The sequence below is a fragment of the Myiozetetes cayanensis genome, unplaced genomic scaffold, assembly GCF_022539395.1.
Source record: "Myiozetetes cayanensis isolate MyiCay16 unplaced genomic scaffold, myiCay2020 scf4, whole genome shotgun sequence".
NCBI lineage: Eukaryota > Metazoa > Chordata > Aves > Passeriformes > Tyrannidae > Myiozetetes > Myiozetetes cayanensis.
This window is the reverse complement of record NW_026087631.1, coordinates 45,223,717-45,239,596: the sequence shown is the minus strand read 5'-3', so window position 1 is coordinate 45,239,596 and position 15,880 is coordinate 45,223,717. Positions and strand designations below refer to the sequence as shown.

The 15,880-nt window shown below is 41.3% G+C and overlaps 1 protein-coding gene across 3 annotated transcripts in view; it reads left to right on the top strand.

Annotated features, from left to right (window-relative positions):
- The window catches only part of IL6ST (interleukin 6 cytokine family signal transducer), a 35,857-nt gene extending 21,294 nt beyond the window's left edge, over positions 1-14,563 (top strand). For 2 of the 3 annotated variants that reach the window (XM_050329922.1, XM_050329924.1), the window contains exons 12-16: positions 175-321; positions 5,046-5,186; positions 6,214-6,310; positions 7,644-7,725; positions 8,531-14,563. In XM_050329922.1, coding sequence (XP_050185879.1) covers positions 175-321; positions 5,046-5,186; positions 6,214-6,310; positions 7,644-7,725; positions 8,531-9,256 — 1,193 coding nt within the window. In that variant the 3' untranslated portion in view covers positions 9,257-14,563. Of the gene's footprint in view, positions 1-174; positions 322-5,045; positions 5,187-6,213; positions 6,311-7,643; positions 7,726-7,810; positions 8,503-8,530 lie in introns of those variants that run through there. The other variant, XM_050329925.1, reaches the window with a different exon arrangement.
- Positions 14,564-15,880: the final 1,317 nt, after the last annotated feature.

The following is a 15,880-nucleotide window of genomic DNA, read 5'->3' as shown; positions in this document are numbered from 1 at the left end:
TTTTTAAAACATCTTTGTAGTTTTTATATTTTCTGAAAATAGTGCTTTCCAGAAGAGTTAGTCCAACTATTCTTTTGAAGTTTTTATGCGGTAGCAATTCAGTGCTCGTTGATACACTTGCTTCTGTGGATGTAAGCCTACCAAACAGGAACTAATTTTCATTTCCCATTACAGGTCCTTCAAAAGGACCTACCGTTCAGACAAAAAAAGTAGGAAAAGCTGAAGCTGTTTTGACATGGAACCATCTCACAGTGGATGAACAAAATGGATTTATCAGAAATTACACCATACTTTACAAAACTATTGATGGAAATGAAACAGGTACCAAAAAACAGAAGTGGTTTGTGGCATTGAAGTGTTTCATCTGTCTCCTTCCTTATGTTTGTTTCTGGAAAAAAAAGAATCAAGTGTGGTTGAGAGTCTGTTCTGATAACATAAAGCTGATGTCTGGGTCAAAGTTCTCTATCTAGAACAGAAGAGTCCCTAGCAGAGAATTCAGAACATTGTCTATGTATAGCAGGGTACTGAGTTTAGCTTCTGAAAGCTGATTTGTGGATATTGTGCTCCCATCCCGTATTTCTGTCTAAATACAGAGTGAGATGGTGGTATATCAAGATGGTGGTAGACCGTTTCAAGATATAAAAGGAGTTGACTGCATTTGGTTGGATCAAGGGTTGGACTGGTTGGATCAAGGGTTGGACTTGATGATCTCATAGGTCTCTTCCAACCCAGTTAATTCCATGGTTCTATAATTTAACTATGATAAAACCTTAAAAAAGGGGACATGGGGAGGAGTTTATTAATCCTTCTGGACCTATAGATTGGTATAGTACGGATGTGAATCATAGAATCAGATGGGTTGGAAAGGACCTCTGAGATCATCAAGTCCAACCATTGATCCACTACCACCCCAGTTACCAGCCTGTGGCACTAAGTGCTACACCCAATCTCATCTTAAAAACCTCCAGGGACAGTGAATCCACCACTTCCCTGGGCAGCCCATTCCAATGCCTGATTACCTTCTCTGTAAAGAATTTCTTCCTAATATCCAACCTAAACCTCCCCTGGCAGAGCTTGAGACCATGCCCTCTTGTCTTACTGATTGCTGCCTGGGAGAAGAGACCAACACCCACCTGGCTACAATGTCTTTTCAGGGAGTTGTAGAGAGTGATGAGGTCTGCCCTGAGCCTTCTCTTCTCCAGGCTAAACAACCCCAGCTCCCTCAGCCTCTCCTCACAGGACTTGTGCTTGAGTCCCTTCACCAACCTCGTTGCTCTTCTCTGGACCTGCTCCAGCACCTCAATGTCCTTCTTGAACTGAGGGGCCCAGAACTGGACACAGCACTCCAGGTGTCTTCACCAGCGCTGAGTACAGGGGAAGGATCACTTCCCTGCTCCTGCTGGCCACACTGTTCTTGATGCAGGCCAGGATGCCATTGGCCTTCTTGGCCACCTGGGCACACTGCTGGCTCATGTTCAGCTTCCTGTCAATCCAAACTCCCAGGTCCCTTTCCACCTGACTGCTCTCCAACCACTCTGTGCCCAGCCTGTAGCGCTGCAGGGGTTGTTGTGGCCAAAGTGCAGGACCCGGCACTTGGCCTTGTTGAACTTCATCCTGTTGGAATCAGCCCAACTCTCCAGCCTATCCAGGTCCCTCTGCAGAGCCCTCCTGCCTTCCAGCTGATCAACACTTGCCCCCAGCTTGGTGTCATCTGCAAGTTTGCTGATGATACCCTCGATCCCCTCATCCAGATCATCAATAAAGATATTAAACAGGACTGGGCCCAGCACTGATCCCTGGGGGACACCACTGGTGACCGGCTGCCAGCTGGATGCAGCCCCGTTCACCAGCACTCTCTGGGCCCGGCCTTCCAGCCAGTTCCTAACCCAGCACAGAGTGTCCCTGTCCAAGCCGTGGGCTGCAGCTTTTCCAGGAGAATGCTGTGGGAGATGGTGTCAAAGGCTTTGCTGAAGTCCAGACAGACACATCCACAGCCTTCCCCTCATCCACCAGGCGGGTCACCTGATCATAAAAGGAGATCAGGCTGGTCAGACAGGACCTGCCCTTCCTAAACCTGTGCTGGCTGGGTCTGATCCCTTGTCCATCCTGTAGGTGCTGTGTGATTGCAGTCAGGATGATCTGCTCCATAACCTTGCCAGGCACTGAGGTCAGGCTGACAAGCCTGGAGTTTCCCAGGTCCTCCTTGCAGCTCTTTTTGTGGATCGGCGTGGCATTCGCCAACTTCCAATCATCTGGAACCTCCCCAGAGAGCCAGGACTGACTCTCTGTCATTTGATGGAGAGCGGCTTGGCAAGCTCCTCTGCCAACTCCCTCATCACCCTTGGGTGGATCCCATCTGGTCACATAGACTTGTGAGCATCCAAGTGTCTCAGCAGGTCACTGTTTCCTCCTGGATTACAGGGGGACTATTCAGCTTCTTATCCCTGTCCACAAGCTCCAGAAGCCAGTTGTCCTGAGAACAACCTGTCTTACTGTTGAAGACTGAGGTAAAGAAGGTGTTAAATACCTCAACCTTGTCCTCATCTTTGATAACTATGTTCCCACCCATGTCCAATAAAGAATGGAGGTTGTCCTTCCTTTTGCTATTGATGTATCTATAGAAAGACTTTTTGTTATCCCTAACAGAAGGGGCAAGATCAAGTTCAAGTTTTGCCTTCATCTCTCTGATTTTCTTTCAGCAAGATGTAACTATATTCCTAAACTCCTCCTGAGTAGCCAGCCTTTTTTTTCATAATCGGTAGGTTCTCTTTTTTACCCTTATTTACTTTAAAATCTCCCTGTTCAGGCAGACCAGTTGTCTTCCCTGTTGGCTTGCCTTTAGGCAGACTGGGACAGCCTTCTCTTGTGCGTTCAAGACTTCCTTCTTGAAGCATGTCCATCCCTCCTGGACCCCTTTGTTTTCAGGGGCTGTTTCTCAGGGTATGCATTGGACCAGTCTTCTGAGAAGGCCGAAATCTACCCTCCAGAAGTCCAGGGTAGAAGTTTTATTGAGGACCCTCTTTGCATCCCTGAGTATAGAAAACTCTATTATTTCATGTCACTGTGCCCCAGAGGGCCTCCAACCACCACATCTCCCACCAGGCTCTCCCTGTTTGTGAACAGCAGGTCTAGCAGGGCCCCACCCCTGGTAGGCTCATTTGCCAGCTGAAGCAGGAAATTATCCTCTATACACTCTAGGAATCTCCTAGACTGCCTCTTCTCCACTGTGGGGAGTTCCCAGCAGACATTTGGCAGGTTAAAGTCACCCACAAGAACAAGGGCTGGAGATTTTGACACATCCATCAGCTGCTTGCAGAATAATTCATCACCCTCATCATCCTGGTTGGGTGGTCTGTAACAGACTCCCACCAGGATGTCAGCCTTATTGTCCTTCCCCCTGATTCTGATCCACAGGCACTCCACCTTATCGTTACTGACTTCAGGTTCTGCAGAGTCAAGAGAGTCTCTAACATACAGAGCCTCCTCCACCTCTCCTGCCTTGCCTGTCCCTTCTGGAGAGCTTGTAGCCATCCATGGCAGCACTCCAGTCATGCGAGTCATCCCACCACGTTTCTGTGACGGCGATCACATCACAGCTTTCCTGCTGCACGATGGCTTCCAGCTCCTCCTGTTTGTTACCCACACTGTGTGCATTGGTGTACATGCACTTCAGCTGGGCTGCTGATTCTAAATCTGGCTTTCCACCCCTAGGCTCATCTCTGGAGAGCCTGGTTTCAATCCCTTCCCCCTTCAAACTTAGTTTAAAGCTCTCCTGATCAACCCTGCCAACTTACGGGCTGTAGTCCTTTTGCCCTTGCTAGACGGATGAAGCCCATCTGATTTGAGGAGACTAGCAGACCATGGAATTAGCCCCATGGTCAAAAAACCCAAAATTCTGCCAGTGGCACCAATCCTTTAGCCACCTGTTGATGAGATGGGTTTTCCTACTCCTCTCCTCATTCATCCCTGCTGCTGCAGGAATTGAAGCGAATACCACCTGTGCTCCTGTCCCATTAACTAATCTACTCAGTACCTTGAAATCCTTTTTAATCACTCTGGTACTTCTTCCATTAACATCCTCGCTGCCAGCCTGAACTACCAACAGTGGAGAATAATTTGAGGGTCGAATTAACTCAGGGAGTCTCCTACTAAAAAAAAAAAAAAAAAGAGAAAAAAAAAAAAAAAGAAGAAGAAGAAAACAAAAACTTGTGTCAAGGGCTGATTCTCAATAGATCGCAGCAAGAAAGCTGCTCTGCTGCATACAAAACCCTGACCCAGAATCAGGTCATCTACAAATGATTTAGCGCCGGGTGCCCCACAATCATGTGGTACATGACAGGGGAAAAGGCAGCGCCGCATCCATCCACCCCTCCATTTCCAACAACGAGCAGTGGTCCGCACCGGGCCCATCTGGGTCAGGCAGCCATTTATCACGAACCCACCGAGGTGCCAGCGGCACTGCAGGATTGCTGCGTCTAGGCGGGATTCTGACTTAGAGGCATTCAGTCATAAGCCAAATCATTTTGCTTTAAGTACATCTTAGTTTTCAGTAATGTGTATGAACTGCAGACATAAGACAGGAAACTAGCACTATCAAAATTTCCTTCCTAGATTTGCTTAAATTAGAAGGACCAGGTACTTATGCATACCCTATGTCTTATTATTTTTAACCATGTGTTTTTTTTCTAGTCAGTAAACAGCTATTTCTAGTTAGCTGTGTATTTGGCTTATTAGACACCTTTAAGCCTCAACTGTACTACTAGTTTAGTTTATTGATGCATTCTGGGGAAAAAATCTCAGGGGAAATTAAACTAAATATAAAATACCATCAAAAAAAGACTAATTTAAAACATTCAAATAGAAACAAATCTCGACATTTCTTGTACAGGTTTGTAGTCTTTCTGTGTGTTGTGTTTTCTGTACAACCGTACATTCTACTAAAACTGTCTTATATGTCTGAAGTCTTGAATGTCTTAATGCTGCTGGTTTTTTGGAGATCTAATAAATTTTACAGAAAACTAGTATAAATTTCTTCCTCTCTTCAGTTGTGACAGTGGATCCTTCCAAGACAGAATATACCCTTTCCTCTCTAACCAGTGACACACTGTATACTGTGCGGATGATGGCATCCACAGATAATGGAAGCAGGAGTGGTCCTGATTTCACATTTACTACACAAAAATTTGGTAAGGAAGAGTGGCAGTTCTCCTCAGTTACTCTTTTTATGTTGTCAAGCACGCTGATTTCAATGTATTTTGTGTATACTTTAGATTATAGTGTTGTTTTGCCCTGACTTTTCATGTGTCATTAGGATTTACTCAATGTTCTTATCTCTTCTGGTGTCCAGTGGCACCTATCCTGGTCAGTGTCTTTGTTTTATTCTGAAGATAGGTTGGCCTTTATTACCCTGATTCAGGTGTCCTAAGAAGCTGCAGACAGGTGCGCTTGGATCTTGATCTGCTGATCTAGGTTCTAGTCAGCATGTGCCATTCTTACAGCCCTTCCTCAGGTTCTGCATTCTCCTTTATACTACTATTAAAGTTTGCTACAGTTCTCTACAGAGACTCATTTTGAATACTTAAATTTGAATACTTAAATTTATTGTATGTTCGGCTTTAGAGTTCTTATTTGTAATGGTCTTTTTATTAACTGAATTTATTTGTGGAAGATACTTCTTTAGATTTAGCAGAGGTATTATTTTCTGTATAGTGTTGCTCTTCTCTAAGCATTCTCTAAGGTTAATTAAGAATATGTATAACACTGAAAGGAATACATAATAGTAAGGTGGACTTAAGTGTTTACAAGCAGAGGTTACTTTCATATACAGAATAAACTGATGGATGAGTAGTTACTTTGCTTATATTACGTATTTGACCATGACCATGTTATGGCAGCCAACAGGCCACTGAAACCCCTGGATGGCACACAAATTGACACAGACATTACTGTCATACCTGCCCAAACTGCAAAAATTATTTGCTCTGTCAGTATTACAGCTTCTCGAACAACCCCTGTTTTTTGTTGATGCAAGGCATTATATTGTTAGGACAGAGCTCTTCATGTTTTCACCAATAAATAGCCTCTTTTCCTTCTGAGTGTGAAGCTTGAGACTTGAGTGTTGAAGGTGTGTTCAGTTTCAGGTTTTCCCTGATCCACTGCTGAGTTTGTTAAATGTCAAAGGGTGCTATAACTGCTTCTCTTCATCTTCTTCAGGGAAAGGAGAAATAGAAGCCATAGTTGTACCTGTGTGTCTAGCATTCCTGCTGATTGTGCTCCTTGCAGTTCTGTTTTGCTTCAACAAACGTGACTTGTAAGTATAAATGAAATCTTTTTCTTCCTATATTTCTGAGCATAACAAAAATGTTAATTCAATACTAAACAAGTAAGTATTCTGCAGTTAGTGTAGAAAAAAAGGTAAAACACACATACCCTGATTGGTGTTAAAAACTTTTTGTGTTTTCCTTGAGAAATCAGGGCCTCTTCTGATACTGATTTCTTACTGTTAACTGCACACTTATGAAATGTTCCATGACTCAATCCTGTAAGTAAATTCCTGCTTTTCTTGCCTAGAGTTGGTTAGGATTAGGTTTCTTAGGTTTTGATCAGGATATACTGTCTGTTTTCTCAGTCGTCATATGAGTGGAATGATGGTCACCAGTTTGTGAAGCACAGGAGGTCTATTTGTTAGCTGTATTTGGGCTATTTAATTACAATGTTAACAAACATTAGGCTTTACAGGCAAAAAAAAAGTTAGGCAGACATCTTGATATACCTTGTATAACCTCAGTCAAATTCTGTGTCTGTTTACTGTCTTCTGGGAAACAAACTGCCTGTTCCCTCAACCCAGAGCTCTTGTCTGTGGCCTTAACCAAGATTGCTGTAGTGTTTCCCTTGGCAAGGAATAGAACCTCTCTGATGTCCCTTGTCAACTTCCTTTCTTTCTAATTAAAGTCAGCATTTTGTGGCCTTTTATTTCTGACATCTCTGCTGCTCCTAGTATCAGTCTTAATGGACATCAGTTGGAAAGCACATCTTGTAATGTTCTTCATAGTTCTCCTAGAGAGGATCTGTTGTTGGAACCTGTTTATAAAGAGCAGGATAGATGCATCAGGTTAAAAGTTGGTTTGTTTGGGGGGATGTATCAACAGAAACTTTTGTTAAGTGACAGTACATTCTTAAACTTTAAAGTTACAAAGCAAGTTTTTCTTCAATATTTTCATTTTACTTTTAACTGTGAAGTTATCTTGGAATTTGACCTGTGATACTCATAGTTATCTTAATGAAGCAAGAGTGTATTTTTATACTGACATGCATCATAGACTCTACCTAAGTAATTGCTCTGTAGATTCTGGAGTGCTATAAATTTGAAAATCCATTGCTAACTGTTACCATTTGTTGTTTTGCCTTATGTTGGATGACTGCATCTAATGTGTGGAGGAATTAAATGCAGTGCTATGTTTTACTGCGTAGTACGACTTCTTACAAAGATGTAAAGTATCATAAGAAGCATTCTTATTTGGAAATAAATATTCTTGCAAAATTGCTGCGTAAAGGAGTGGTGTCCTGGATTATGCTGTACTTGCTATGAGAATGGGAATTTGGGGAGTGCATCTTGTAACTTTTCTGGTTTCAATCTTTTGCAGAATTAAAAAGCATATCTGGCCTATAGTACCTGATCCATCCAAGAGTAACATTGCTCAGTGGTCTCCTCAAGTTCCAGCTAAGGTAGTACTAACCTTTCTGCATTCTATATCTTCCTAGTTCACAAGGTTTCAGATAAACTAACCAATGGGAGTTTTCTGTCTTCTAGCACATACGGATTTCAAGGAAAAACCTGGATGTTAAGTTTCATTAACATTGTGATACAATATGGTTAGAAGACTTCATTGCATCAGTAGATTCAACATTAGAAATACATTGTGAGTTAGATTCAGTTTACTAGTTGGAGGAGCCAAGTCCTAATTTACTTAATTAGGATTAAGTAAACAATTCGTGATTCTCATTATTAAAACCCTGGAGTGACTTGTTTGCACAGTTCACTCATGAATGAGAGTGAAAACTCCACAGAGTTTCTCATGGATGAGAAGATAGCAGCAAAATTTATGCCCTGCGTGGCGTGAATGAGATAGCAAATTCTGTTCAAGAAATATTGGCTAACTTCTGTGAAGAAGTGCTGTGATGTTGAATACATTATTTGAACTAACGTATGGTTCTCAATATAGAATATTCCTGTGCTGTATAGCAAATGGTTTTATGCTTACAGCTCTTAAGGATAATTAAATGAGAGCAAAGCTTGCCCACACATCCCCTATGATTTTGAAGTAGCTGCATAATTAAAGCTTTGCATTGGGAACAAAGCTATGTCCTTTATCATTTAACAAATACTTTGGAGATATTGCCAGATTTAGTAAGGATAAAGCTTATATGAAGCGATTGAAAGCCATTAGAGAATAAAAATTCAGATATTTAATGAGGCTGTTGATTTTTTTAACATGACCTTCCTCTTAGGCAACGTACATCTTTCTTTCAGCATAACTTTAGTTCCAAAGATCAGATGTACCCAGAAGGCAGCTTTACAGATGTAAGCGTCGTGGAAATAGAAGCTGATGATAAGAAGTCTTTTTCAGAACAAGATTTAAAACCCTTTGACTTGCTTAAAAAAGAAAAAAGTACTTCAGAAGGGCACAGCAGTGGTATTGGAGGATCCTCGTGTATGTCTTCTCCTAGACAAAGCGTCTCTGACAGTGATGACGGTGAAACGGCACAAAACACTTCAAGTACTGTGCAGTATTCAACTGTAGTTCTTAATGGCTACAGAGATCAAACTCCTGTACAAGTCTTTTCAAGGTCTGAGTCAACTCAGCCACTGCTTGATTCAGAAGAGAGATCAGAGGATCATGCTGGAGGAGGTGACAGTACAGCACAGAGGCAGCAGTATTTCAGACAAAATGGTGGTCAGGATGAAACCAACACAGACAGACCATGCTTTGACAGAACAAAGCAAATTACTCATGCTAATGAGGGGGATCTTGTTGGATTTGTACAACTGCAGATCTCAGGTCAGAGTTCACAGCCATTGGGCCTTGGGATGGAAAAAAATACCCAGGAAGCTGCTTTATCAAATGTTTTTCAGGCAAGTACTGAAGGACAAACTGTGAGACCTGAAACAGTGGAAGAAAATCCCCTATCAGTTGATGAAATGCCAAAAAGTTACCTTCCACAGACTGTGAGACAAGGGGGCTATATGCCTCAGTGAGAGAAGAGACTGGCTCTGTTTAGCCCTTCATTAGTGCCTGTTCATATTTTCCCCAGTGTTTCTGATAAATTAAGCTAGGTATTTTTATCTGAATGCAGATAGAAATATTGAAATTAAGTGAAGACTAATTTGACAAAGTACAATAAGGACTGTGTTTTTGTGGAAAATTTGCAGTCCAGACCTCCTGGAGACTTACTTTTATGCACTACATAAAATCTTATGTCTAGATAGCTGAACAAGCCTTTGTGCTATATTGGGGGTTTTGTGGTCTTTTCATACCAGAATTTCACATGAATGGAAAGAGCAAGTTTTAATTAATCACATCAGCCAATAGACCTCCTAGAAGATGTACTTTGATTTGTGACAGTGTACAAGCCTAAAAGCCAACTCTAGTTGTGCAGAGCACCTTTGTGCAACAGTGAGACTGAAGCTTAGTATTCTGACATGGAATACTTGTGTCATATACTTTTCAATAACTTGTTTGACTTACTGAATTTTGACTTGGCCCAGTGCCTTAATTTTCAGCTTAGCGGACATTCAAATCATGTTCATCCTTGTTTAAAAATTATAAAAATTAAATATAACTTGCTGTGGTGTGCAAATAGGAAAACACCAAGATTGCTTGAATCTGAATGCTACTATAGTAACTGGTATTTTATCTACATTTAGATGTGTATACACATTAACTGTATAATAATTTGGCCTAAAATATGTGCCTTGCAACTTGACGCACGGCAGTTCAGTCTCATGTTCAAAAATTTAAAAATCAGGTGACAACACCGATTAACAGTTGCTTAAATTATTTTGTACCCCAATCACTGTCTGATTCCACCTCTTTAATCATATGTCTTTGTTTAATAAGTGCACCTTTGCTGTATACAGCTTGAGAGGCAAGTAACAAGCTTTTACCATTTTTCTAACCCCTCAGGAGAAAGGGAATATCACCTTCTTCCTGATTGACTACAACTATTAGTGTGCTGTAGCCTTGCTGCTAATACTGCAGGACCTTCTTGAAACTGAAAGCAGCCAAAGCATTAAAATCACTGACACTCTTGAAACTAAAACCAAAACCTGAATTTGAACTTTGGTAGAATGTATCTATTAGCAATCATGAGCCACAAATAACACTTAGGTGGTTGTTAAAATTCCTTACTTTTTTCTTAATGTCTCACTTTTTTCCTACTCATATGGTTTCCATTTTTTGAAAAAGCTACATTTCTTGGAAACTGTCTCTACCAGTGTTTAAAGAAAAATTCAATTACATGAAAATAAACCCCTTTTCCATTGATAACCAGAAATCGTATGGCACGCCTAAAGATTTTTTTTAATTATTTTTAAACCTAACTTAGTCTAGTCAGCTTTCTAATCTGACACTAATAAAACTTTATTTCAAAACACTAAATGCTGTGTTGTGAGAATAAAACAAGTGTTTTATTTCTCCTTCAGCAAAAGAGCTATATATTTAAAACCACCTGAAACCTTTTGTGCTGTGACCTCTGGCACTGCTGTTCTGCAGAGCACTTGCTAAAGGCCCTGGAAAGGCATGTGTCAGTATCATTTCATCTTCCCTTGTCCTTGTCTGACAGCTTGCATGGAAGGGTGGGTGTACATATAAATGTCTATGTGTCTTTTGCTTCTGTTACAAAGAAATTTAGTGCAAGAGTAAATTCATAAGATTATCTCTTTAAGACTGGAATATTTAAAACAGATAAAGAATGCAGAAACTTTAACATTTCAGTATTCCACAGTTCCTTTCTCCTGACAGTATTTTTCTGTATCTGGGCACTTTTTTTTAAACTAAAAGGCTATGTTGCAGCTTACTGTAATTACACCTTTCATCAGACTGGTCCCCTTCCTTTTCACCCACTGCACCTCAACACCTTCAAACTCTCTCACAGAGGGCAAAGGTATAATGAAAACTCTGCTGTCATGAAGCAGCAGAGACCACCTTCCATTCTTTAAGAGGTTTAAGGAGCATTCCTTTGTCAGAACACATTCCTCTTGGAAAGAAATAGCAGTTACTTTACTGGGGGATGAGTTGTCTTCTCTATGCAAACTTTACAGTGACTGTAGAAACCACAACTAAACGGAAAGTCTCTGTTGAGCAGTGTGTGCTTATTAGAAGCACGCTGGCTGCCCAGGAGCCACAGCTCGATTTCTCATTTCTGAAATATCGTAGGCCACAACCGGGCTGTGTAGCCTAAACACTGCTTTAAAAGGTCTGAATGTTTTCAAAAACATGCTCATGATTTTTTTTAATTGTTTTTGTGATCCAGGGATGCTAGCTTTTGATAACATTTGTTATTTGAGGGAGAACGTCAGTTATTGCTTAAGTTACTACTTGCTTTTCTGTTATGTAAAGGGGAAGGCATTTTATCCTCAGTTGCTGTTACTTGTGGATCATTGCTAATGTTAGAGCGTCAAGATGATTCCCATTTTTAAAAGTCTGTGCTAACAAGAGTTCTGGCCTGTCAGTTCTGGCATTTTTCTTTGATGTTTATGTGCCAGTGGTAATAAACCAAGAATCGTGTAGGAGTGGATCCTAGAGAGAGTTCTGACTGGCAGTTATATGCTCTGACTTGAGCTTGTGCATTTATCTAGGGTTAAAATACTAAAGACTAAGCAGGAGATCCAGTGGGTGAACAGCTTTGAGAAGCCACAATATTTATAAATAAAAGGTTTACAGCTAGTTCATAAACCTATGTGCCAAATATATCATGTAATGTTCAGGGTTTAACTTGATTTTGTACTTCGGACTGTAAAAATCTAATTGTATCAAACTATTGGATACAGATTTTTAAGAGTATCTGTAGCATAATTATAGCAATCAACTGAAATTTTCTGAAACTTGGGCCTAACATAGTCATTAAAAAGTTTTCTCCCCTCCGACTAATGGCTGGTGGTCCACTTCACAAAACAAAGGCTATTAAAGTAAAACCACACTTCAGTATAGACACTTTTATCCATCTTGATTTCATGGCATGGAATTTTTCAGGTAGAGGTGGAAGAATAGTTGTAAGACTCTTAATTTGGTGGCAGGAAAGGGAGGCTAGTAGAACTATGAAGTATTTTCCTGTATTAGCATATTTGAAAAATCTGTTACCTGCAGGCTGGCTAAGGGCTCCCCTGTTTACAAGGGAGTAAGTACTTCTGTTGTGGTGGTTCTGTTAGACCAGAAGGTGATTGGTGTTCTTTCTGGAGTGTGTTGGTCCACTCTCAAGTCAATTAGTTTAGAAATATCCATTCCCATTGTAGTGAAAGTCTTGGGACTGTCACTTGCTGCCTTTTAGGCCTTAACATGGCAGCACAAAGCACAGCAGAGCAGAAATTTTTCTAAACTTTGTTTTGGAGAGCTTTGTGCCAAGTATGTGCTAGGTTGTCCTACAGGAGCCTAGCAAAAGCTGGAAGAAACTTTGGCCCCGGGAGGATGAGGGAGTTTGCATGCAAAGGCTGAGTCCCGTTCTGCGGCACTGGAGAAGCCCCATGACCTCAGGTGGGGTTTGGAGCTTCAACTTTGTCTGTAAATCATGAGCATTGCCAGATGATTAAAACTTACATTTAGTATGCCCAGTATGTGGGAATCACATACTGATTTAAATTCAATAACTGAGCTTGTTTAATTATTGCTAGGTCTTGAATATCCAAGACCCACATCAGTATGTGCTGCTATGGTATAGACTTAGTGGAATCTGAAACTCCAAAGACTGTCAGAATGTTAATAGTCTGCCCCACCCCAGGACATATGCATTTTACACTGTATTTTAGGTGCATTAAATGGGACTAAATACACTAGTTTATTTCCCCTTATGAGACAGTGGTTCTAATTGAGATTAACTGTTATTTGGACACATTCCTTTACCTGTGTTAAAAAGTTCTCTTGACTGATCAACTGTAAAATTTTATTAATCCTTGTAACCTCCTGTCTGTCTGCAAGGATGGATACATATAGCCATTTCAAATTCCAGAAGTTGCTTTTAGTGTTATTCAGAAAAAGTTTATGTGAAAAATGTTTTGAGTTTTTTGTCATGAAACAGCTGTTACAGAGTGAAAGCCAAGCTCAGAGTCTCCAGCTTTGCTGTTGATCCAGAAAGCTGCAGTAAAGTGGAAGTATAAATGCAAAAGCCTGGAGCAGGTTGAAATTAAGTATCTTGAATTGGACTTTCAAATTCCTGTTTCTCCTCCTTTAAAGGGAAAGCATCAGTTAAAAAAAAAAAAAAAAAAGCTGAAATGCATGTATATTTGCTATCAGTGTTGTTTCCTTTGTAGTACTTATGCAATCTGAGCCATTCCTGAAAATGAAAGCAGTGCTGACTTCCTGCACAAGGATGCATTTCTAAGGCCACCAGATTTGATAAAACAAACTTAAAAATAATTACAAAGAGCCAGATTTCAACAATTATCCACTTCCCCCCGCCTCTTAACTGTAGTGTAGAGAGAGGGTGGGCAGCAAGTACCTCCCAGAATGCAGCCTTAGCTAGTACTTGTATTTATTTGCAAAGACAACCTTGAAGGGGATATATGCAATAACGTCATTGCTACTCTGCAGAAGCACACTTCTGTAACAATAGATGAAAAACACTTATGGCACAACTGTTGACTGATGGCTGGAAAGCTCCACATCCTCCTGCTCAGCCTGTTCTCCAAGTGATAGATGAGCATTCTCTGCAGTGTTGAAACTGATAACACCTATCACTTTTTGTCATCAAAGCACATTTGTTAATGGCTCCAGTCAACTTGCTGTGCTTTTTTTAACACACCAGTTTTGTTTACAGTGTCACATATAGCCTGACACTTCGATACAGCCAGGGATGTCTGGTAACCAATTGCTTTTATTTGGGGATAAGGAGTTACTGGTCACCCAATTTGCTGTGCCAATATATGCATCTAGGTAAGCAGAGGTGTGCGACACAGGAACAGATACACCAACAAGGAAAGTGCCTTGATGCTGGATTGGATGGCTAGTGAATGTAAACATTAAGTTAAATTTTACTATGTACTTTAAATAAGTATGGCTGATTAAGCTAGTGGTAATTTGAATGCCAGCTTAAAGGGCTTATGTATTCCGGCCAGAGGTTAAACTTGTAAATTACTGCATAAGCTGTCTCTGTATGGAAATGTGTTTTAATACTAGTTCACTGTCTTCATTCTTTTGCAAGCTGCATGCCTATTGTCATATAAAATCCGCTTTTTACAATTTATTTTATGATCAGCTTTGAGTGTCTTCCTCTTTGTTACCTGACTAAGCCTGAATATTGCATTTCTGTAGTACATAATACACAAAGAAAACAAAACAAAATTCCATACTTACCTTGTGTCCTGGAGTCAGTGTTTTGGGAGGCTAACTTAAATAATAATCAAGGAAGGAGAAGAGTCTGGGTCACTACCTCATAGGCAAGAAACAGACAGACATGACCATGAAATACCATGATAAAAGGCTACCTTTGCACATGTGGGCATGTTCAGCAGCAGGTGAATAGCCTTGGAAAATAGGAAATAGATGTATTGCTGTCTACCCCACAGACTTATTTCCAAGAAAGGCAGCACAGAGCTTTGTCTGACATTGCTCTCCATAGTGAAAAAGCACAGGTGGACCTTCAAAGGCTGGTCACCTTCCCAAAAGGCTTCAAGGGGGTGGTAGCTGGGGAAAGATATCATCCCGTCCCTGGCTAAAATTCTCGGTTGAACAGACTCAGACCCATGTGACTCTGAGGGAGCGTGGGGATGGGGGTGTTATATTATGTGTCACCAGAAATAATTGCAGCCACAGAAAAGCCTTCTGAGGCACATCATACATCTCAACGCTTTACTGGTATTAGATGCAAAAAAACCACTAGACTCCTTTTCCAAAATGATAGTTTAGAGCACAGTAGTTCACTTACTACTGTTTCATAAAAGCCCCCTCAAGTTTTTACAGAGACACAGCATTTTTTGGCCTGTCCTCCTCCCCTGCACTCAGCTGATTGAGCATTAGTGTGGTTGTGCTTCACTACTGCAGGACCAAGTGTGCACAGAAGAGGAGGCAGCAGCTGTGTCTTTTACAGACTTCTTCCCTGCTGCCAGAGCAATACTGAAAACACATACTTGCGCAGGGTACACATCAGAATGCCAGAAACAGCCAGGTTCCTGGAAACATTTCTCCATTCCCCACAGCAGAGGCGAGTAGAGTCTGCTGCGACAGAGCAGGGGATGTGCCTAACCATGAGCTACCCTTGGAATAACCTGGGTTTGTCCAGCCAGGATGGTCACTGGAGAGCAACACAGCACAACAGCCTCGGGACGGTGCACAGGATTCCTGCCAGCCCTGCACACTTCCAGGCAATGTGGTGGGAGGGTGGCTGGGGGATTACTGCTTCGTTCTGGCCACTGGTAATCACAGTAACATTGAACCTCTCTGCAAAAGCATCTTTGCCACAAACAGCACAAATGTCTGGAAAATGCAGAGTGATGCAGTGCCTTTCTGACTTCCCAGCAGTCTCCATCTATCATGAAATAACTAGCAGAGCCAAAATATTCCCCCAACTCCCTACAAAATAGCTAGGAAATTCCTGGTGCAGCCAGGGAGGCTCTGAGCACTATTGAACCAGCTGGGAGATGCAGGATGACTTTCAGAGCGAGTTAATCTGA